We start from the raw sequence: 23,206 nt of genomic DNA, 5'->3' as shown, positions 1-23,206 counted from the left end.
GGGAAAACATTACAAGGGAAAGTTATGGCCAGCGAGTGACTACCTTAACTCCAGGATGTTGGTGACATTGCCAGAGGGGAAGATCCTCCGAATGTAGTTGAAGTCACCGACGTAGAGGCTCCCATCTGAGCCGCAAGCGAGGGCCACCGGAGCCAGAAGCTTGTTGCCATCAGCAAGGCCATTACAGCTGGGACAGGAAATGCTTCGCCTCCGTCCATTACCCATGATGCTCCCAATGACAGGCGGCTGCTGGGATACAAACTGGTTTTCTCCATTTCCTTTATGTAATATACCTGGGACAAAGAAAAAAGTAAGTTGGGATGAAGAAGTGTATTTTCTCTCCTAAAGATAAGTCACAGACACTCCATTATTTAGTACAGTGAAGTCTCCTATCCTGAGATTTAGAGCTGGAAGGGACCTTATAGATGATCTAATCTGACTCTCTAATTCTACAAAGCCCCAGAGAAGAGGAATACTTGGCCTGAGGTAACACAGGTAATGAACAACAGATTTGGGATCTGAATCCAAGCCCTTTTATTACAAAAATCCAGGGATTTTTCTACTAAACTAAGCTGTCTATTTGGTTTCTATTAAACATAAAATTTTAGAAACAGATAATGGCTCTAGCCATGCCAATTTGTCAATGTAATTTGCCAATTTAAAAAAAAAACCTTTAAAAGTTAACTTAAAAATTCATCTGAGAAAGTGATGAAATCTTACATCTTTCTGATAAATGGACAAATGGAAGCAGAGATTTAGTCAACAAATGCTATTTCCTCTCTGATCCTCTTTGCTTCCTTAATTCCTGATTCCTCTTTGTTTTCCTAATTCATTCCAGTTTAGTTCCATTCAGGACGATGCTCGCTAACTATTGGTCAAGATCCTCAGCCCATCCAGCCCCCACTCACAGTTATCCTTGCTTCTATCTACTTTGCTCTTTCTCTGGTTTTGTTGAATTGTTTTTCTGTTACAAAACAGGGTTCTTTAGGTAGTGGTGGTGATGATGATGGCATATATCAGAAATTTCTATGCACAAACAGAAAAATTCTTCTATGATTTATTTGAGAGAGACTTCCAGAGTAAATAAATTTTGGAATTCTCATAGAGAGTAAATTCAAGACAGTGAACATTAGACTATGAGCTCCCTGAGGGCAGGCACAGTTTTTTTGCCTTTCTTCCAGAACTTAGTACAGTGCCTGGCACCCTTCGTAATATGAATTATATGAATATAATATGAATTATAAATGTGAATAGGCCTTTCATAAATGTTTTCTGACAGCCAAATTTACAGGATCAACTGGATAGGCCAAAAAGCAAGATGACATACTTTTAAAAATTACAGAGGCAGCTAGGTGGTACCCCTGTAACCAGCACCAGCCCTGGGGCCAGGAGGACCTGAGTACAAATCTGACCTCAGACGCTTACTAGCTGTGTGACCCTGGGCAAGTCACCAACCTCAATTGCCTCCCCCCCAAAACAACCCAAAACCCAAACCAAAATTACACTAAGACACAATGGGAAAATGTTCATAATTGACTGGGTTTTAGTGCTGTACAGTCTATTTTTTCAAAGTTTCATATTTTAAAAGGGATAGGGAGAAATGCCATGGTGCTGATAGTATCAAGTACCAGAATGATCCAGGACCTCCTCAGTGAGATCTAGAGGCACAAAAAGAGTTTGTTCGAGCAATCCATCCAAGAAGAACCAAGTAGCTAATGAATGCCTTTCACCAAGATCACAAAGTACAGTTTGGTGGGAAGTTCACTGAGTTAATATACATATCCTGGAGGGTACTGTTGAAGACCAATTAGGTAGGCTCAGAATTGAAGAGGAAGAGAAGAGCCTACTGTTTTGAACTTGATAAAAATTTCAATTTCAATAGAAATGTCAAAATTTCAATTTCAAAATTCAGTAGAAATTTCAATAACATTAAACATCTTCTTATTGCTGCAAAAGCCCATATTTCCAATACCGATATTCTCGCAGTGATGCTACATAGCTGTGAAACAAGGATCAACTTTTCAGCTGAACCAAAAGGCAATAGTAAGATGCGCACAAATGTGAGGAGCACATGACTAAAAATGACCAATAAGCAAGATGTGGTGTGAAATCACAATTATGGCATCCACTGGCATTTAGGACTGGAAAAGGAGGTTGGCCAAAGATGAAGGATAACAAAGAGATAACTCTAGTGTGCCAGTGGTACCTGCATAATGTTCAAAGACCCAAAGGAATGGTTCTAGCATCCTAGGTCTATACTCTATGGGAGATTTGAGAAAATACAAGGACAAGAATCCAAGAGGATGAAAAGGCATCGAAATGCTGAGGGAATAGTGACCAGTACTTTTCCATTTTTAAAAAAAGAATGGAAGAAGTTCACTTAAATTTCAGCAAGAGATAATGCCAGGGAGGGTGAGATACAGAAACAGGTTTCCTAGGGAGGTTATAAAAGCACCATCTGTAGAGAGCTTAAAAAATTGGATTGACAACCATCTGTGTTGGATATGTATCCTTTCCTCAGCTTATAGACAAGGGTCTAAATTAGATGCCTGGAAGGCCACCTGTCAGTGATGCAGAAGCTAGGATTCTTGCCTAGGGTGGAAACTTGGACTAAAAGAACCATCGTGTTTCTATAAACCCAAAGGCTCTACAAAGCCCTATCTGGAACAACGAGATTGTTATTATACTGATAACAAACCTCACCTTTTCTTTAATGTGTATGGACAAAAAAGATACATTTCTACATATTGGGATTTTTTTTTGTGAGTGAATTTATGTCTCATTCTTCTTAATGTGACTGTTTTAATCTAAAAAACATCTTACATATCTAGCGATCTTTGTTAGATTTTCAGTGTCTTTAGAACATGGCAACGCCCTCGATAATCTGACATCAAAGCCAAGCCAACAATAATTTATTGTATCTTCTATTTCTGCACTGTTTGAGGAACTAGAGAGACAATGACAAGACAAAAAATCACCCCTGCCATCAGTGAGCTTACTTCCATTCTCCTCTCATGAACAGCCAACTCTGGGTGACCAATTTCCTCCTCTGATTTTATTTTACACAGGCATCTATTGTGTTTTTAAAAATGAACATACATGGAGAAGATGTGGGGAAAATTGGAACACTAACACGTTGGTGGAGTTGTGAACTGATCCAACCATTCTGGAGAGCAATTTGGAACTATGCCCGAAGGGCTATAAAAATGTTCATACCCTTTGATCCAGCTACTAGGTCTATATCCCAAAGAGATCATAAAAAGGGAAAAGGACCCACATGTACAAAAATATTTATAGCGGCTCTTTTGGGGGTGGCAAAGAATTGGAAATTGAGGGGATGCCTACCAACCGGGGAATGGCTGAACAAGTTGTGGTATATGAATGTAATGGAATACTACTGTGCTATAAGAAATGATGAGCAGGCGGATTTCAGAAAAACCTGGAAAGCCTTACATGAACTGATGCTGAGTGAAGTGAGCAGAACCAGAAGAACATTGTACACTGTGAAAGCAACATTGTGTGATGACCAACTATGATAGACTTAGCTCTTCTCAGCAATACGATGACCTAAGACCAAAAGACTTGTGAAGGAAAATGCTATCCTCACCCAGAGAGAGAGCTACGGAGCCTGAATGCAGATCAAAGCATACTATTTTCACCTCTTTTTCTTTCTTGTGGTTTTCCCCTTTTGTTAGGATTCTTCTTTCACAACATAACTAATGTAGTAATATTTTTAATATGACTGTACCTGTATAGCCTATATCAGATTGCTTGCCGTTTTGGGGAGGGAGAGAGGGAGAAAAATTTGGAAATATAAATCTTATTTCTAAAAGTGAATGTTGAAAACTATCTTTACATGTAATTGGAAAAAATAACACATTATTAAGGGGGGGAAATAAAGTTACCAACAATCTCTAAAAATAAAAACAAAAATGAACGTACGATCTTAGGTGCTGAGCCCAGGGCCCTATCCATAGTAGGTGCTAAATAAGGATTTTCAGAACGAATAACCATTCCTAGGGTAATTTTTCTTGTTCTGTGACAGGCTTTTATTTCATGAATGAATAAGAAGGGCTATAAGAAAATCTCCCCTTTTTCCCAAAACGTAAGATTGCTGCTTGGTTGACTCTGAGCTTTTCATAGAAAAGCTTTTATTAGAAATGGAAAGGGACATAGAACATAAAATATCAGATGATAGAATGTTTGAGAGGGAAGGGAAGGAAATCAAAAGCATTTATATAGAGCCTACTATGTGTCATGGACTGTGCTAAGTGCTTCTACAAACATAATCTCATTTCATTGTTAGGGCTGGAAACAAATGTGGTAGGAGCAACCTGGGGCCTAGCAGAGAGCAAAGGGAAATGCTATATATGCATACTGACTACAGCCCTAGCCTATATCTATCTCTTGTTCTTAAGCAACCACTACTACCACCACCACCACCACCACCAAAAAAAATCTGATACACCAATCTTTAGTATGTCCAATAGATTGTTTTTCCTCATTTAAATCTGCACACACGGAGCTCAGTATGGAAATGTACGTTGCAATAAATTATTTGCCAATAGCAGCCTCCTTCCCAAGTGGAGACTGGGTGATTTACAGAGCCCAGGACCAAGTGCTGGCCCCTGTAGCCCTGGCCACGTGGCCTTCTGCTCAGTCACTCACCACTCTGGATGTTGAGGGCGTGATGCTTGTCCAAGGTCCAGCCTCCCAGTTTGGAGGCATCAATCTCATAGCCCTGCAGTACTGCCGTCCTCTTCTCCCATAAGATCAAGTCCGGGCAGGATTCATATTCATACCCAACAGAAACTAAGGAAGGGATGAACAAACAGAAACAGAATACAGATGAATGATGAAACAGCATCCTTCCCTTTAAAAATGCATATTTGGCATCCTGAGTGCAAGGAGGTTTATTATATCGAGAGCTCTGCAGTCAGGATACCCAGGTTCAATCCCACGTCTGATACTTATTAGCTGTACGGCATTGACCATGTCACAAGCTCTCTGGTCCTCAGTTTCCTCATTTGTAAAATGAGGAGGTTGGGCTAGATGTCCTCTGAGGTCTATCTCATTATGGGGAAGGAATGAATGCTATTTAAATACCAAGGTTATTAATGTGTCATTTTAACATAGTGTTAACATGATATGATGGAAAGTGTCTTGACCCTAGAGTCCTTGTGGTCTCCTGTGGGACACCTATCTCTGCCACTGAATAGTTACACAAGTGTGAGAAAGTCACATAACCTAGCTAAGCTTCAGTTTCTTTGAGTGCAAGATGAAGATGATATTTGTATCACTTAACTTAAGGGGGTGTTATAACAGAGTTGAAATGGTGATATGATGATGATGATGATGATGATAATGATGATGGCGGTGGTGGTGGTGGTGATGGTGGCGGTGGCGGTGGCGATGGTGGTAGTGATATACTGCCTACTATGTGCCAGGCACTGTGCTAAGCTCTACAAATATTATCTCATTTGATCCTCACAACAATCTTGAGAGGTGGGTGCCATTATTATTCCATTTTACAGTTGAGGAAACTGAGGCAAATAGAAATTAAGTGACTTGCCCAGGGTTATACGGCTAGTAAGTGTCTGAGATTGGATGTGACTTCATGTCTTTCTGAATCCAGGTCCAGTACTCTATCCACTGTGCTACCCAGCTACCTAGGTGGGGTGCTAGATAATATAAAATATGAACTAATATTATTCTCTGCTATATCTTTTTGGAACAACCAGGAAAGGAGGCGGGCCAGTGCTGGCCTGATGTTACACTACAAGAAGCAGAGGAAAGCCAGCAGCACATGGGACAGTGGATGGAGTTCTGGAAACACAGTCAGAGAGGCCTGGTGTGAATCCTGCCCAAGACACTCACTAGAAATGTGACCCTGGGCAACTCCCTTAACTTTTCTGGGCCTCAGTTCCCTCATCTGTAAAATGGGTAGGGTGTTGAACATTAAGACTTCTCAAGTCCCTTGCAACTATGAATTTATGCTCCTATAAATAGAAAGATGCGGATACAAAGCTCACAGGACAAGAAGGCAGACGTGGGTTATGGTTTGGAGCAATGGAAGGAGTCTCTACATGGATGAGCTCATAGGTCCATGAAAATATGATAATAATAATAATAATGATTATAACAACAACAGCTAACGTTTGTCTAGCTCTTTAAGGTTTGTAAAGCACTTAACAAAGGTTAACTCCTTGGATCCTTACGTCAACCTTGTGAGGCGGGTGCGATCGTCATCTCCATTTAACAGATGAGGCTCGGAGTAGTTAAGTGACTCGCCAAGGTGCACACAACTAAGGAATATCTGAGACAGATTTCAAACTCCCATCTTCCTGACTCCAACTGCACTGCACCACCCAGCTGCCTGGTGAGATTTTTGCCATATCTTGTTGGGAATCAGGCCTTCACACCACGGTCACATCCTGCACTCTCTTCACCATGTATCTTCCAGGGTACCCTCCTTTTCCCCCTTTTCCAATGCCCCTTTATGTGCTATGTTCCCCCATTAGAATGTAAGCCCTTTGAGGACAGGCCCTGCTGATTTGATTGTATCCTTAGCATTTAGCACAATGCCAGACAAAAGCACTTAATAAATGCTGGATGTACGTATGTATGTATGCATGTATCTATCTATCTACATCTCCAGTTCCTTCAGCAAACCCTCCTATGGCATGGTCTCAAGGCCCTGGTCTGGTTGCTCTCCTTTGGATGCTTTCTCTAGGTGACTGATGTCCTTCTTAAACTGTCGTACCCAGAACCACACAAAATAACCTCTCCCTCCTTCTCCCTCCCTCCCTCCCTTCCTTCTTTCTCTCTCTCTTGCTTCTTCTCCTTCCTATCCTCCATGTAATTTTTCTTAAATTAAAGTAAGTCCTCTTCCTTCAGGGTTTCATCATGCTTGAGAGGTGGACTAAAACTCCCAAATTCTAAGCAAGTGGACTAAGAGCTCTGCCAGGTCCAGTCTGGCTGGAAAGAATTCAGTATGGGTCTGATGACAGACTACGCATCTGGCATCCAAAGGCCAAGTCTCGCGACATTCAAAGAGCTTCACCACCAGAAGGCTGGCCATCAGGTTATGAATTTTTCAGCAACAGACAATTCTAAAAGTTCATATTAAGGTATGAAAGGGTTGTAATTGGTACTGTCAGTGGCGCAATCCAAACGGATGAAATCACAGATCTCTGAAGAATGTATTCAGCTTTAAGTTAGATTACTCATAGGGTTTATCTAGGAGACCTGAAGTCTCCTTCTAGCTCCAAGATTCAATGATGATAATTATAATACTAATAATAATTAATAATAATAACAGCAGATGGTGTATTGAAACAGAGCTTTATGGTTAGTAGTGATTCTCACATATAGTCTGACGTTTAATCCTTGGTTCTCTCTGAGGGTGCCTTTCAATTATACTATATATATATATATGTATATATAAACCTTCCATTTATACTATACATATAAATTGTATGTACAAAGCTATTTGCATGTTGTCTCTCCTATTGGAATATATGTTCCTTAAGGGCAGGGACCGTACTTTATTTTTATCCTCAGCACTTAGTGTAGTGCCTGGAATACCATAAGTGCTTAATAAATGCTTGTTGACTACCCCACCATGGATCTAAAAGTTTTGTAGTACTGGTATTTATAATTCCCATTTTCCAAATGAGGCAGCTGTTACTCAAAGAGGTTGTGTTGATAGATCCAGGAAGGGAGGCCAGAACTTCTGGTCACAATGCTCTTTCATCCCTCTCCAGGCCGCATTCCTGACTTGTCTCCTCAGGACTTTCTCTCCCATGACACAGAAACCTCTTCACCCTGGAACTTCCACTCCACTCCATTTCTCACCACCCTTGTATCCCCTCCCTCTGACTGGCTGGTCCCTCCCGGAACCTCTGTTTTAAGGAGGACAGGCAGGCCAGCTGTGTCTTTATTCCTCTCTGGGCTGCACTCCTGAGTCTCCTGGACTTTCTCTACCAGTCCCCATGACAAGTACTTTCATCCCTCTCTCACTTTCAGCTCCTTTTTATGTGTTACTTCCCCCACTAGAATGCAAGATCCTTGAGGGCAGGGGGTGTCTTTCTTTCTGCTTGTATTTATACTCCCAGTTCTAGGTACCTAGCAAGTGCTTAATAAATGCTTATTGACTTGACCTACTTTTTCCATTACACTATACTGCCTAAAGTAAAATTGCCTGACATCAGTCTGTGAGCTCCTTGAAACCAGGGACTGTCTTTTACCTTTCTTTGAATCCCTAGCACTTAGAAGAGTGCCAATCACAAAATGGATGCTTAATGAATGTTTGTTGATCAATTCTCTCTTGCTACGTAGTAAAACTGAGATTTTTAACATAAAAATGTGAAAAATAATGTAAAATCATAATGTATGAATAAAAGACTCTTAAAATCATAGGGTCATAGGGTGTTAGAGTTGGAAGAGACCTAAGAGATCATCCTAGGCCAGGGGTGGGGAACCTGTGGCCTCGAGGCCACATGAGGCCTTCTAGGTCCTTGAGTGGGCCTTTTGACTAAGTCCAAGTTTTATAGAACAAAGCCTTCTATTAAGAGAATTTGTTCTGTGAAGTCTGGATTCAGTCAAAGGGCCATACCTAAAGGGCCACATGCGGCCTGGAGGCCACAGGTTCCCCACCCCATCCTAGTCCAAACAATTGCTTTGACACCTAGTACATTACCTGTGAGTTTTTTATTTACCCCTATTTGACTGATGAAGAAACTGAGAATCAAATAGAAGTGACTTGCCCAAGTGAGGTGAGTACTGGAGTGGTAGAAAGAGGAAGGGGAAGCAAAGAAGGAAGGGCAGGAGACAGTCTGTTACATGCCCTCGAATCTAAGAACACCAGGCAGCTTACCAAAGGCTTCCGAGAGGCCAAACACCTTCTGGTTGTAGACGTCGGTCTTGTCCCAGATGAAATAGTAGGAAAGGTCCGGGGCAGCGGCGAACCACTTCCTGAAGAGGCGCCCTTCCACAGCTACCATTAGATGGACCTTCATGAGATTGAAGGGGATGGTGGGGTGGGTGAGGCTGATCTTCAGGACGGACTTGTAGCCGGGTGTCCGGCTGCTCAGGTAGCTTAACTTCATGCTGCAGCCCGAGATGCTGATCTCTTCCTGCAGAGCCTGGAGAACGAGGCGGAAGACGTATTAAAAGAGGAGAAGGGGGAGAAGTATAAGAGAGGAGATCATGGAAGCTCAGCATGGATAGGGACCTGGTCTATCAAATGAAGTGGTTGGATCTTCTCCCACCTCTCAATCCCACGCTCCTCATGACCCAGGAGAACTCACATCTTCCGATTCTTGGTTCCCTGCACCAACCACTAAGCCTTATGGCCTTATGCTCTTAAGGCGGTAAGGTTACAAGAACAGTTTCTGGCTTCTCTAGTAAACAAAAAATCCTTGGAAGAGAATGTGAAACCCAACTGCCCTGAAGTGTCCAACCAGAAACAGGTATTATTGTAGAATCAGTGACGTTCCAGCTGCAAGAAGCCGCAGGCAGAGCACCATTGTCTCCACTTTACAGACGAAGTAACTGGGGGGGCAGCTATGCGGCACAGTGAGTTGAGCACCGGCCCTGGAGTCAGGAGGACCTGAGTTCAAACCCGGCCTCAGACACTTACTAGCTGTGTGACCTTGGGCAAGTCACTTAACCCCAATTGCCCTGCCTTCCCCCCTCTAAAAAAAACCAAAAAAACACAGATGAAGTAACTGAAGCCCAGCTCGATACTATTTCAGTAGAACATAAGCTCTTAGAGGGCAGGCAGAGACTGTATCCTCAGAGCTTAACACAGTGCACAGCCAACATGCTACAGAATTTGTCATACCATTCATGTAAAATAGAACCAGGATTCAGGGTAACAAACCATTTAGAATCAGCGGCCGACCTGCTACCCTTGGGCTCCGTCAGTTTATAGACAGCGTCTCTCTGGCAAACCACGCCAGTCAAGAACATGAACTCTAAGGGGACCCCACGCTGCTGGTTATTCGGCTTGGATGTCGTCTCACTTCCTCCAATCACTCTGACTGCTAGCAGGGAAGCCCAGAGAAACAAGGAAGAGGCCTCGGTCATCACCTAGCCAATAGATCTCAGGACCCTAGTGGTCATCAAGTCCAACTCCCCCATTTACAGATGAGGAGACCGAGGCTCAGAGAAGTTTAGTGACTTGCCTAGAGTAACCCAACTAGAGGCAGCTTGGTGGCACAGTGGATAGAGAGCTACACTTGGAGTCAGGAAGGCCTGAGTTCAGATCCTGCCTTAGGAATTTATTGGCTGTATGATCCTAGAAGAGGCACTGAAGCTCTCAGACTCAGTATTCTCATCTGTAAAGAGGAAGTAACAATAGCCCCTATCTCCCAGGTTTATTTTGAGACTCAAGTGATCTAATAGACATGAAACACTTGGCAAACCTTAAAGCACCATATACATGCTAGCTGTTATAACGGTTGTACTTATTATTATAATTTAATTCAGTAAGCATTTATTAAGCGCCTACTGTCTGCCAGGCACTTTGCCAAGTGCTGGAGATAGAAAAAGAGGCGAAGGACAGTCCCTGCTCTCAAGGAGTTTACTATTTAGTGGTAGTGGTAGCAGTAGTAGTAGAAGTAGTAACGGTAGTTAGTAGTGAGCAGGAAGTAGTAGTAGTAGTAATAGTAAGTAGTAGTACTAGTAATAATATTTAGTAGTAAGTAGTAGTAGTAATAGTAAGTAGTAGTACTAGTAATATTCAGTAGTAAGTAGTAGTAGTAGTAGTAATAGTAAGTATTAGTACTAGTAATATTTAGCAGTAAGTAGTAGTAGTAGTAATAGTAAGTAGTAGTACTAGTAATAATATTTAGTAGTAAGTAGTAGTAATAATAGTAGTAGTAATAGTAAGTAGTAGTAATAATAGTAGTAGTAAGTAATAGTAAGTAGTAGTTCTAGTAATAATACTTAGTAGTAAGTAGTAATAGTAATAGTAGTACTAAGTAGTAGTACTAGTAATAATATTTAGTAGTAAGTAGTAGTAGTAATAGTAAATAGTAGTCCTACTAATAATATTTAGTAGTAAGTAGTAGTAATAGTAATAGTAGTGGTAAGTAGTAGTAGTAGTAATAGTAAGTAGTAGTACTAGTAATAATATTTAGTAGTAAGTAGTAGTAGTAATAGTAAGTAGTAGTACTAGTAATAATATTTAGTAGTAAGTAGTAGTAGTAATAGTAGTAGTAAGTCGTAGTAGTAACAGTAAATAGTAGTACTACTAATAATATTTAGTAGTAAGTAGTAGTAATAGTAATAGTTGTAAGTAGCAGTAGTAGTAATAGTAAATAGTAGTACTAGTAATAATATTTAGTAGTAAGTAGTAATAGTAATAGTAGTAGTAAGTAGTAGTAGTAGTAATACTAAGTAGTAGTACTAGTAATAATATTTAGTAGTAAGTAGTAATAGTAATAGTAGTAGTAAGTAGTAGTAGTAGTAATACTAAGTAGTAGTACTAGTAATAATATTTAGTAGTAAGTAGTAGTAGTAATAGTAATAGTAGTAGTAAGTAGTAGTAGTAGTAATACTAAGTAGTAGTACTAGTAATAATATTTAGTAGTAAGTAGTAGTAGTAATAGTAATAGTTGTAAGTAGCAGTAGTAGTAATAGTAAGTAGTAGTAATAATAGTAGTAGTAAGTAATAGTAAGTAGTAGTACTAGTAGTAATATTTAGCAGTAAGTAGTAGTAGTAATAGTAGTAGTAAGTAGTAGTAGTAGTAATACTAAGTAGTAGTACTAGTAATAATATTTAGTAGTAAGTAGTAGTAGTAATAGTAAGTAGTAGTACTAGTAATAATATTTAGTAGTAAGTAGTAGTAGTAATAGTGAATAGTAGTACTACTAATAATATTTAGTAGTAAGTAGTAGTAGTAATAGTAATAGTTGTAAGTAGCAGTAGTAGTAATAGTAAGTAGTAGTAATAATAGTAGTAGTAAGTAATAGTAAGTAGTAGTACTAGTAATAATATTTAGCAGTAAGTAGTAGTAGTAATAGTAATAGTAGTAGTAAGTAGTAGCAGTAGTAATAGTAAGTAGTAGTACTAGTAATAATACTTAGTAGTAAGTAGTAGTAGTAATAGTAATAGTAGTAGTAAGTAGTAGTAATAGTATTTAGAAGTAGTAGTAGTAATAATAATAGTAAGTAGTAGTAGTAGTAGTAGTAAATGAACAGAAATTTCAACCCCAGGTGTTTTGACTCCAAGCTCAATGCTTTAGCCTAATGCCTTAGGATAAATGTGCACAGATTGGGCTGGCATTTAACTTAAAAAATACCATTATAGCCCCACACTGAAAATCGAATTTAGGAAGACCTTAGAAGCTAATCATTTCCCCCATCCTGTTCTCTTGAACATTGCTCGGCTGCCCACCGCACTGAGGCAATAAGCAACTTCTCCGGGGTTAATGCAGTCATCTATTAACGCAGCATTGCCCCTCCCCAGCCCCTCCATGAGTCAGGCACTTGAGTCAGTTTGTGTTTCACAGGAAATTACAAGGGATCAGATCTAGAGCTGGGAGTGACCCTGGAAGTCATTTATTCCAATACTCTCATTTCACAGATGAGGAAACGGAGGTCTGGAGAAGTTACCTGACTGGTCTACTAAAAGAACAATGGATTTGGATATCAGGACGCTCGGGTTCAAGTTGTGAGTCTGACACTTATTTGTGCAGTGATCCTGAGCCTATCAATTTAACTTCCAAATTTTGGTTTCTTTACTTGTAAAATGAAGAGACTGAACTAGTTGTTCTCTAAAGTCTGATTCTGTGTAAAGTCAGAGTTACCAGAGTATGAGACGTTAGCCAAGTACGTCCGGATCTCTGTCCTAAGAGGACTCCCTGAACACTGCCCCTAGAAGCAATGAGAAAGGGCAAGGCCTTCCACGTGGACAATCTACCAGCTGATCCAGCCCAGGATGCCAAGGTGACAGCACAGAGTCCTGTGCTCTGAAAGTCCTGAGCTCTGAAACTAATTAACAGGAATACCGTGACCAAATTCCACAGCATTCTAGCTGTGTGCTACAATGTGTTTTCTGAACTAGACACTAGTAAAAATAAATACAACGGATGTTGAGACCTTAAAAAAAAGATTTCCATTGGTTCTTCCAAGATGGAAATTTTAATTTAATGCGAGGCTGCCAGCACAATGTAAGTAACTGAACTTTTGGCAGCTTGCTGCTCTGAGCTCAGTTTTAAGGAGGGAATGCTAAATCACGGTAGGGCCAATGCAGACTGCATTAGAATCGCACCTCCATTCAATTCCATTTATTAAACAACTACCATGAGTTGGGTGCTGTGCTAGGCATGAAAGACAGGTAACTCCCAAACCAGTTCCTCCTCTCAGGGAGCTTTCACCTGGGTTTAAGCTCAGCGATTTCAAGTACGACCATGACAGCTGTACATTCGTAGAGCCAACAGGGCAGAAGTAAAACGTCTCTCATTCGCATCCTAGGCATTCCATGGTCCTGGCCTGATCATCGATGTTCAGGGACCTCCACGACCTGGTGCCACTAGAATTTCCCAGCTTTTTCTTATGTTACTCTGTGTTCCAGTCAAATGGGTCACTTCATCTCTCTAGGACTTGGTGTCCCCCTCTGTAAAATGAAGTGTTTGGCCTAGATGAGATCGGGATCCTAGACTCTTGATCTAGTGTCTATGGACCCTCAAGGAGCGTGCGGATAAATTTCAGGGGCGGGGTGGATGTGTGAACGTGGATGAAAAAAAAATTATGAGCGTCTTTGAGATTAGATAGGGGAAAACATCACATCCAGCTAGGGGGATCAGGTAAGATGCCACAGAGCAGTGAGGGTTTGAGCCAAGCCTTAAAAAGACAAGTTGGATGTCAATAGACAGTTTCCTCATCTGTAAAGTGAACTGGAGAAGGAAATAGCAAATCACTCCAGCATCTTTGCCAAGAAAACCCCAAATAGGGTCACAATGAGTCAGGTACAACTGAAACAACATGATGTCTCTGCTCGGGATCCCCAAACTGGGCTTCATATATAGTAGGTGCTTAATAAAGATTTTTCGAATCAATGAATGGACTTAAGTCAAAGCGATCCTTCCAAGTGCCAGCTCTTCCAAGCAGCCCGAGGTTCGACAGCTGGGTGAATCACCGTGTGAGAGCCTCATCCCATTGCTCTCATAAATATTTACTTTCTCTAATGTACCCTTTTCAATTTATATCTCTCGGCGCTTACAAAGGGTGAGAAATGATAGGACTGGGAAAACTCTAGAATTTATTTTAATATATTTTATGAGCCTAGCAACAAGCAGGGCTAAGAACGGGGTTCAGGCAGCCACCAGCTGCCTAGCTTTGTAGGGGGTGCAGCAGTAGGGGAGGACGATGCGCTCTTTTAACCTAATGTAGCTGAAAGTCCCAACCACTGGGAAAAGACAGGCTGCTGTAACGACTGTTTGAACACTCTTGGCAATAGTAGATTTGGGCCTGGGTAACAAATTACCGCTCCCTGGCATGATCTGTCTCTATTGACTTCTATCTCCTAAGAAAGGTCAGCCTGCTAGTACAGACTAGAAGGAGATACGTGCTGAATGCTCTAAATGGGAGGGAGCTTGGAACCTGGGGGGAGCTCCATGGATTTCAAAATGGCTCCATTCTGCTCTTGGCTGCTGTCATCTGGATCAATGCGACATGGCACATACAGAGAAATGTGTTTGCTTAGTGGGGCATAAAATAGACACACATAAATGTATAAAGGCAACACTCTGTGAACTCGGGCAATCCATTAACATGCATGTTGTTGGGGGGTTGATTCGGCAGGTTAGAGGAGCACGCCTGTGAGCTTTCTCATTAGGCTCCTGCTCCTCCGCTCTCCACATCTCCCAGGTCGCTGTGCCTGCCATCAGAGTCAGGATTGGGGACAGCACCGCTCTAAGAGGAACTTCAACAAGTGTGAGGTTTGCTGCATGAAGGGATTTTGATTTCTGGCCAATTCCCATGTATCCTTCAGAAGGCAGGGAATGTCTTAACTAAACTCTTTGCCTCCCCCAGCGCCCAGCACAGAACTTTGTGCTTAGCACATGTTTACTGAACTGAATTAAATGGAATCTTCAATGATTTCCTTTCAAAGTTACGTACTTGGGCCAAGGAAGTTCCTACTTCTCATGCAATTTTCAGATGAAGAACAAGAGAGAGAATCACAAAATTTCCATAATGATAGAATATCAGAGCCAGGATAATAACAACTAACATCAGCACAGAGCTTTAAAATTTGTAAATCACTTTGTATACATTATATCGTTTTAACTTTGTAACAGTCCTGAGAAGTGGATGTTAGAGCTATTCTTAGTTCCACTGTATAGACGGAGCTCTGTCCATGGTCACGTGAGTTGTGAAAGTCTCAGGCAAGATTTAAACTAGGTCTCCTTGATATCATGTCCAGAGTTCTGCCCACGACATCGCGCTGTCCCTTGAGGGACCTCAGAGACTGCTGAGACCAACCTGGACCCAAGCCTCCCATCTCCATCTCCAACCCAACAAGTGGTCGTGCAGCCTCTAATGGTAGAGTATCTGTTGCTTCCCTAGGCAGGTGACTCTACTTTCGGAGAGTTCTAATTTGGGGAAGTTCTTTTTTAATTACATCAAGTCCCAGTCTAAAGCCTTTGCATAACTCCTGCCCATGGCTCCCAACTCTTCCCTCTAGTGTCAAACAGAAGGAGTCTGATTCTTTTTCCATGTAAGTCCTTCAAATACCTGAAGAGCATCATCATCTTCCCCTTATGGGCTGAGGACCAGTATCTCCAGCTCCTTACGTAACAGCATGGTCCCAGGGATACGCTGAAGCCAGCTCCTACTGGCTTCCGAGAGCCAACTATAACATTTTCTTTATGAGGGTTTACCGATGCTTTACATCAGGCCTTGATTTATTGTTTTATTGATTGTCTAGACTTAAGAAAGTGATGGGAGAAAATGTTAATAATGAAGATTAAACTAAAAAGCGTTGTGAGTATATTCCCCCTCCCCTTGGAGAGCTGGTTGTTAAATATTTACCAGTACACCCTTGCATGGTCCCCAAAGCCCCATGGCATCCTAGTTCCCCTCCTCTGGACCTGCATTAGTTAATCAATATTCTTTTTTCCATTTTAAGCACCTCATCATTTTACTTTTTTCCACATTCACTTTTATAAGATTTTGAGTTCCAAATTTTTTTCTCCTTCCCTCCCTCTCTTCCCCCCTCACCAAGGTGGCAAGCAATCTGATGTAGTCCATACATACACAATCACATTAAACATATCTCCACAGTTAATCTATATTCTTCCTAAAATGTGGATCCCAGAATTGAACATAATACTCCAGGTGTGGTCTGAGTAGAGCCATGGACAGTAGTAAATTCACCTCCCTTTGTGTGCTTCTCTTAACACAGCTTAAGGTGGTGAATTAGTTCTTTTGGGCTATGATGGCACACCTTTGACTTGTACTGAGCTTGTAGTCCACTGAAACCCCCAGACCTTTTCTTCATAGACTAGGAGAAACTTTATATCATAATATTTCCTCATGGAAGATATTCCCTTCCTCCTCTGCTGGGCACTGGTGCTACGTCTTGAGTTTATTGAGGAAAGGGGTTCCCAGCCTTCCTTTGAGGAAGAGATCCTCTTCCTTTTCTGAAGCCTTGGGAACGCTCAGGGTGGGGTCAGGGAGAAGTCCTCAAATCACAGAACCTCCAAAGGCATTCTATCAAACCCCAACCTGAGGCAGGTATAGAAATCCTTTCTACATCGCCTAGCCAATTTCTACTTGAGAAGTAACAAAGTATAGTGAAAAGGGCCCTGATTTGGAGTCGGGCACTTGGGTTTGAAGCCCTATTTACTGTAATTTATTCTGCAACTGACTGCCTGCATCATCTCAGGGAAGTCACATCTCTTTTTAAAAAATTTCTATTTTCATTTATTTTTAACTTTTTTTTAAGTTCCATCTCTTCCAGCCTTAGCTTCCTGCTCTTAAAAAAGGAGTGGGTTGGACTGGACAGTTTCTAAGATCCCTTCCTCCTCAGAATCCTGGGACCTCCAGTAACAGGGAAGTCACTATTCTCCGAGGCAGCCTGTTTCATTTTTGGATGATTCTGAACCCGAGGAGCTCCCTCCTCCTGCTGAGCTGAGAACAGCCTTGGCTCGGATTCTGCCCGCTGGTGCCAAGCAGAATAAGCCTATGCTTTCCATGTGACAAATGCTTCAAATATTTGAAGACAGTGATCATGTCTTTCTCCAAGTCTTTTCTTTTAAAGGTGAAACATCCCCAATTCCTCTGAGTAGCTCTTGTATGACATGGTTCACACTCTTCCTCCTCATTTGTTACTCTCCCTAATGCATAATGCATTCTACGTTCCAGCCAAACCGGCTTACTAGCTGTTTCCCCACAAATGACATCCTCCTCCCTTTGTAACTCTGCCTAGGCGGCTTCTACCTTGCCCTCCATGCCTGGACGCTCTCTTGCTTCGGCGCCACCTTTTAGAGTCCCTGGCTTGGTTTGAGGCTCAGCTCGGCTCAAGTGCCCTTCCTCACAGGAGACCTTTACAGATTTCCCTAACTGCTGGCACTCCTCTGCCAAATCACTGGGTATTTACTGATCTGTTTTCATTATTGCTTCCTTTCGGCAGGATATAAGCTTTTGAATGGCAGGGATTGTTTTCAATTCCGCCTCTGTATCCTCAGCGTCTAGCACAATCTTTGGCACACATAGTAGGTGCTTAACAAATGCTTGTTAAATTGAATTGAGTTCTCACCATCCCATTTCTCCCCTTTTTGAGACACAATATGCCAGAGGGGGATGTAACTACATAACAAGAAGCAGCTAGTGGCCCAGTGGATGGAATGTGGACCTGGAGTCATGAAGATTTGAGTTCAAATGTGATACTTGCTAGTTGTGTGATCTCAGACCCTTACTAGCTGTGAGACCCTGGGCAAGTCACTTAACCTCTGTTTGCCTCAGTTTCTTCAACTAAGAAATGGGGATAATCACAGCATCTATCTCTCAGGATTGTTATGAAGGTCAAATGAAATAACTGTTGTGGTTGTTGTGTTTGTCCTTCATTCTCGAAGAGGACCATGGCATCAAGGAAATGATGACGTGACTTGCAATTGACTTTGATTTGAGTGAGGGAGGGCTGTTCAAGGTCACCAGCCTCACTTTCTCTGGGTCCAGTGGCCAGATAGTCATCAGGATGACTGGAGATGGCCCAGGATGCAATGGGAGACCCTGGCCCTTTCAGGCTAAAGTCTTTTCAGGTTCTCACTTTGAGTGAGATAATACCCATTCAGTAAATAGGCCTCTTTAAAATCTTAGACACAAATGAAATAATATTTGTAAAGTGTTTAGCATAGCGTGTGGCACATAGCAGACAGTATATAAATACCTATTTCCTTCTCCTCTATTCTATTTCCAAAAAGCTCAAATCTTTAAACTCACCTACAATGTGCCTGTCTGTAATTTCCACCCATTGGTTCCAACGCAGATGCCCTTCACCCTCACTTCTGCCTTTCTTCCAGTACTTAAGGTCACTACTCAAACAGAATTGCGAATTCTGTCCTTATACAACACTCCCTTGGGAGCTATTGCCGGCATCAGGCTCTATTTTCTCAGGTTGCACTTGGAAGACTCGGATAGAGCATCCTATGGCAGTAGCTCATATCAGCTGCTCAGTGCTTCCTGTGAGCCCAGAGTAGTACTAGGCTCTTTGGGATTGGAGGATTATGAAGCTATAGAGTCAGAGCTAGAAAGAATCTCAGAGATCAGCAAGTCCAGAAATCTCCATGCTGGGACTTCGCCTCACTGGTGACTCCCTCTCTGGGATCCCATTTTTAGGAAAGATCCTAGCCGGGCTTCACCTCACTCATGCCTGTACTTTTCAGAAAATACTGCTCCTCCTCTTTCTCCTCACCTGCTAAACTGCCATCCTAATCTTTCATCTCCATCCTCCCCCTTCCCTTCTTTTTAGTCTCCCACATGTGTTGTCTTCCCTCATTAGAATGTAAGCTCCTCGAGGGCCTTGTATGCTTGTATTTGTCTCCCCAGTGCTTAGCACAGTGCCTATCTTACAGTAAGAGCTTACTAAAGGCTCTATATAGTTTGCAGATGAGGAAACTGAAACTAAAAAGGTTAAATGACTTGCCTAAGGCCACACTTTCTGAGATGAGATTTGAACCAAGGACTATCTGAGTCCAAGTCGATATTCTATGCACGGCTACTTTTCAGTCTCAAGGGACATTTTGTGACCATGTATATATACTTATCGATTTTGTTCAGTCATTTCAGAAAAACCCCATTTGGAGTTTTCTTGGCAAAGATGCTAGAGTGGTTTGCCATTCCCCTTTCCAGCTCATTTTACAGATGAGGAAACTGAGGCAAAGCAGTTTAAGTGACTTGCCCAGGATCACACAGAAAGTATCTTAGGCCATTTGAACTCAGATCTTCCTGATTCCAGGCTCAATGCTCTATATACTATGCCACCTAGCTGCCCCTTGATGTTCCAGCTCTGACACTTTATATTCTCAGGGTCCTTTAAATTCTAATATTCTGTGATTCTTTGATGCGGGAGAATCATTAAAGCAAAGGGTAAGTTGACCCAGGTAGATGTCATGTGAACTCTAGGGGTACCAGAAGATCATTTTTTTAAAAAAGTGGATTGAAAACTCAATATGAGTTAGTAATGTTGTGTGCCAAAAAGCTGATGTGATCTTGGGCTGCATTGGGTGGTATGTGTCAGGGATAAGAAGGCCCATCTGTGCTCTGCTTTGTTCAGGCAGCCTTGTTCAGCTTTGGATGCCACTGTGATAAGCTGGAGGGCATGCAAAGGAGAGCAGCCAGGATGATGAAGGGTCTGGAGTACATGCCATACAAGGACCAGTTGAAGGAACGGTGGGCAGGGGATATATTTGGCTTGGAGAAGAAAAGACTCAGGGGAAACATGGCAGTTATGTGAAAGGCTACTGTGTGAAGGAAGGATTACCCATGTTCCGTTTGTTTCCTGAGGGCAGAACTAGAAGATACAGGCAGAAATTACAAAGAAACAAATTTAGACTTGATTTAAGGAAAAGCTTCATAATAATTAGAAATGTACCTAACTGGAACAGGCTATTGGAGAAGTGTGGAGTTCCCTTTCCTTAGAGGTCTTCAAGAAGAAGAGTATGTCAGAGAGGGGATTCCTTTTGGGTATATATTGGATGAGAGGGTTGCTGAGGCTCCCTCTAACCCTAAAACACTTGGATTCTGTGGGTCAATTTCCTGGGAGGAAAAGCAGGCCAGGGTGGATGATCCCTATTGTGGCCAAAACAAATTGAAAATATGATGGTTAGTGTAGATGGCAACTTGGGTCCTATGAAAATGAAGACAGCAGTAGATAATCTCTAAGACCTTTTGTGTAGCCTTGGGATAACCTCTCTAGGTAGGTCTCAGATTCCTCACTTGTAAATTAAAGGACCTTTAAGGTCCCTTCCAGCTTTAAATATATGATTTATAATTATATAACCCCTTCTAGCTCTAATATTGTATGTTTTCTGTCTAAATATGTTATGTGTTCAACTCCTTTCCATTGCTATTATTCTGTGTTCTAATATTCTAGGTTCTAGGTCTCTTCCAGATCTCCCATTCAATGAGTCTATGAAAAGGAGGGATTGGAGTAGATAATCTCTGAAGTTGTCCCTCCTCTATAACATAACTATATATGATACTATGATCATCAGGTACAGAGTGAGGTACCGTTTTATAGTCTAAATCTGGAAATCTATACCACAGGCCTCCACACCAGTGTTATAATTAAATCTGATGCTATAACTCACCCAGTGTATCAGTAATTAAGGTGGGACCTTCTTTTACTGTTTTCTCTTTCAGTACTTATTTAATCAAGTGCACTTGAAGAGTATGACCTTCAGTTTCTTTGATTGGATCAGGAGTCTTTGATGATCTCCTTGCCTCAAGGGAAAGCCTGGTTTGCATGGCTTTGAGTGACATGTTTGTGACACCAGAGGCTTTTAGGCCACATGGGTTTGAATCATGTTTGTGGCAATTTTAAGTCACGTGGGTTTGAGTAGCATGTTATGATGCCCTTTGACCCTGAACAGAATATATAAATTCAGAGGTTGGCGCTTTCCCTTGGGGCGCTCACTCATTGGAAAAGTGTCTGTGTGGAGACTCTGGGTAGTTGTTGTTAAGAGGCACCCCCCACCCCGGTTCTGAAGAAACCCAGATGTTTTGTTTGGGGCTCTCACTCATTGGAAGAGTGGCATGTGACTCTGGGCAAGTCGTTGTTAAGAGCCCCCTGGCTTTGCTAACCCAGATGTTGATTTGTATTTGGTCTGTTTATATTGTCTTTTTGTAATTTCTATTTGTATTTTTTCCGAAGTTCAGGTTGCTGGCTTTTCCTCCTGAACTAAGTGAGTTATATATGTATGTGCGATTAAAGTGAGATTGTTAACCACTTAAAGTTGCTTTCCTTAGTAAAGCAGATCAAAAGAACCTGTGCTAACGGCCTTCTGTGTGCTGGTTGTTGTTGGTTTTACACAGCCACAGTCGCTGCTAGCAACATGGTTGCTACACCCAGTTTGATCAATGGTGCTTGCAATCCTCATCATATGGCACGGTCTCCTCATCTTTCCCACATGTCTAACCCCTGACCTACTATATTTAGAAAAAAAAAAAGGAAAAAGAGGCCTTGCTCCTGGCTTCTGGACTTCAAATCTATGTGCCTGTGCCAGTACCTTCATCATCTCCTGCTCCCTTTGGTGCGCTATCTTCTTCCGTTAGAATATAAGCTCCTTGAAGGCAGGTTCTATTTTTCTTTTTGCTTGCATTTATATCCCCAGTGCTTGGCACACTGTAGTCACTGAATTTTATCTTCCCTCTTTCCCTTCTTTCCTCCCTTTCTTCCTTCTGTCCTTCAGCAAAGCCCTGACCAAGTCACCCGCCTCCTCAAAAACTTTCAATGCTCCCTATTTTTTAGGATTAAAATTTGGATTAAAATTTTAGGATTAAAATTTAGGATTAAAATGGCTGTTTTTTAGGATTAAAAATATACTTTCCTTAGCCTAGCACTCACTCAAGGCTCACCACCATCTTTCTCCAACCTTATTTCATACGATTTCCCTTCACATACTCCATATTCTAGTCAATCTGGATTACAACTAATTGTTCTCTGACCTTGAAGTGCCATCTTCCACTTCTTGCATTTCCCTAATTCTTCATTTTAATTCTTCCTTCATAATCCTTACCTTCCTTCAGGGCTCATCTCTGGAGCTGTTGCCTTGCTTATGTTCCCTACTGAAAATGTTCTCTACCTCCTCATCACTTTAGGGTCTAACTCAGAACTCCTTCCCTTTGCCCTCATCACTCCTTACTTTACATTTTCTGAGGAGAAGTCATGGCTACCCACCATTCCTACATCCAGCTGTTGGTCACGCACTCTTTTTAATCTTTTTTTTTAAAAATGTAACCTCAGTATCTGGCACAGCACCATGAACATTTAATAAACATTTGTTGAATTGAATCGCCTTGCCTCTCTAGCCCTAACACCCTTCCCCTACCTCATATATTCTGGCTTCATACCTGGATTTCAGGAACAATAGGGCCTTTCTCTGCACAAGAGCTTGCAAAGGCCGTCAGAGGAGAAGGAGAGACGATGGGGTTGGGGCGGGCAAAGTTGCTGAGGTCACAGCTCGGGATCTCATTCTCCTCATGTCGCATGATGATGGTCTCCATGACGAAGAAGCGGTCCCACGGGAGCCAGAGTGTGTGCTCTTGAGTGATGAAAGGTGCTCGTTCAAACCTCAGGATGATGGAGATCCCGCCATTTGTCACCAGATCAAAGCTGGAAACAAGAAAGGGAGAGCTACAGATCAAATCCTAATGGGGGGAAACAATCCTGCATTGCAGTTTTGCTTCAAACTACCCCTAGCTAGCATTTAGAGAATCTATCAATGCATGTAACAACCCAGAGCGTTCTGTGGCTTAAGTGATTTGGGGCATGTGGCAGAGAGGTAGAACCATAGGATCAAACCAATCCTCCTGCATCCCAGTCAAACACTCATTCCACCAGACCCAAAGTCAGGCCAAGTCAGACAACGTTTCCTGTTCTTACTGAGTGTTTGTGACATAATTGCCATCACTTGGAGGGTAAACCTTGAAGATGTAAGAAACTGGTTATGAAATGTCAGTGTGTTTGTGA

General features: G+C 41.8%; 1 protein-coding gene across 1 annotated transcript in view; it reads right to left on the bottom strand.

The window, feature by feature from the left end:
* TENM4 (teneurin transmembrane protein 4) overlaps positions 1-23,206 on the bottom strand; it is a 514,686-nt gene that overhangs the window by 146,337 nt on the left and 345,143 nt on the right. The window contains 4 exon segments of the mRNA XM_036743921.1: positions 44-293; positions 4,669-4,812; positions 8,879-9,146; positions 22,588-22,849. Coding sequence (XP_036599816.1) covers positions 44-293; positions 4,669-4,812; positions 8,879-9,146; positions 22,588-22,849 — 924 coding nt within the window.

This window comes from Trichosurus vulpecula, chromosome 2, assembly GCF_011100635.1.
Source record: "Trichosurus vulpecula isolate mTriVul1 chromosome 2, mTriVul1.pri, whole genome shotgun sequence".
Lineage (NCBI taxonomy): Eukaryota > Metazoa > Chordata > Mammalia > Diprotodontia > Phalangeridae > Trichosurus > Trichosurus vulpecula.
Note: the sequence above shows the minus strand (reverse complement) of the source record. Positions and strands in the feature narration are given on the sequence as shown.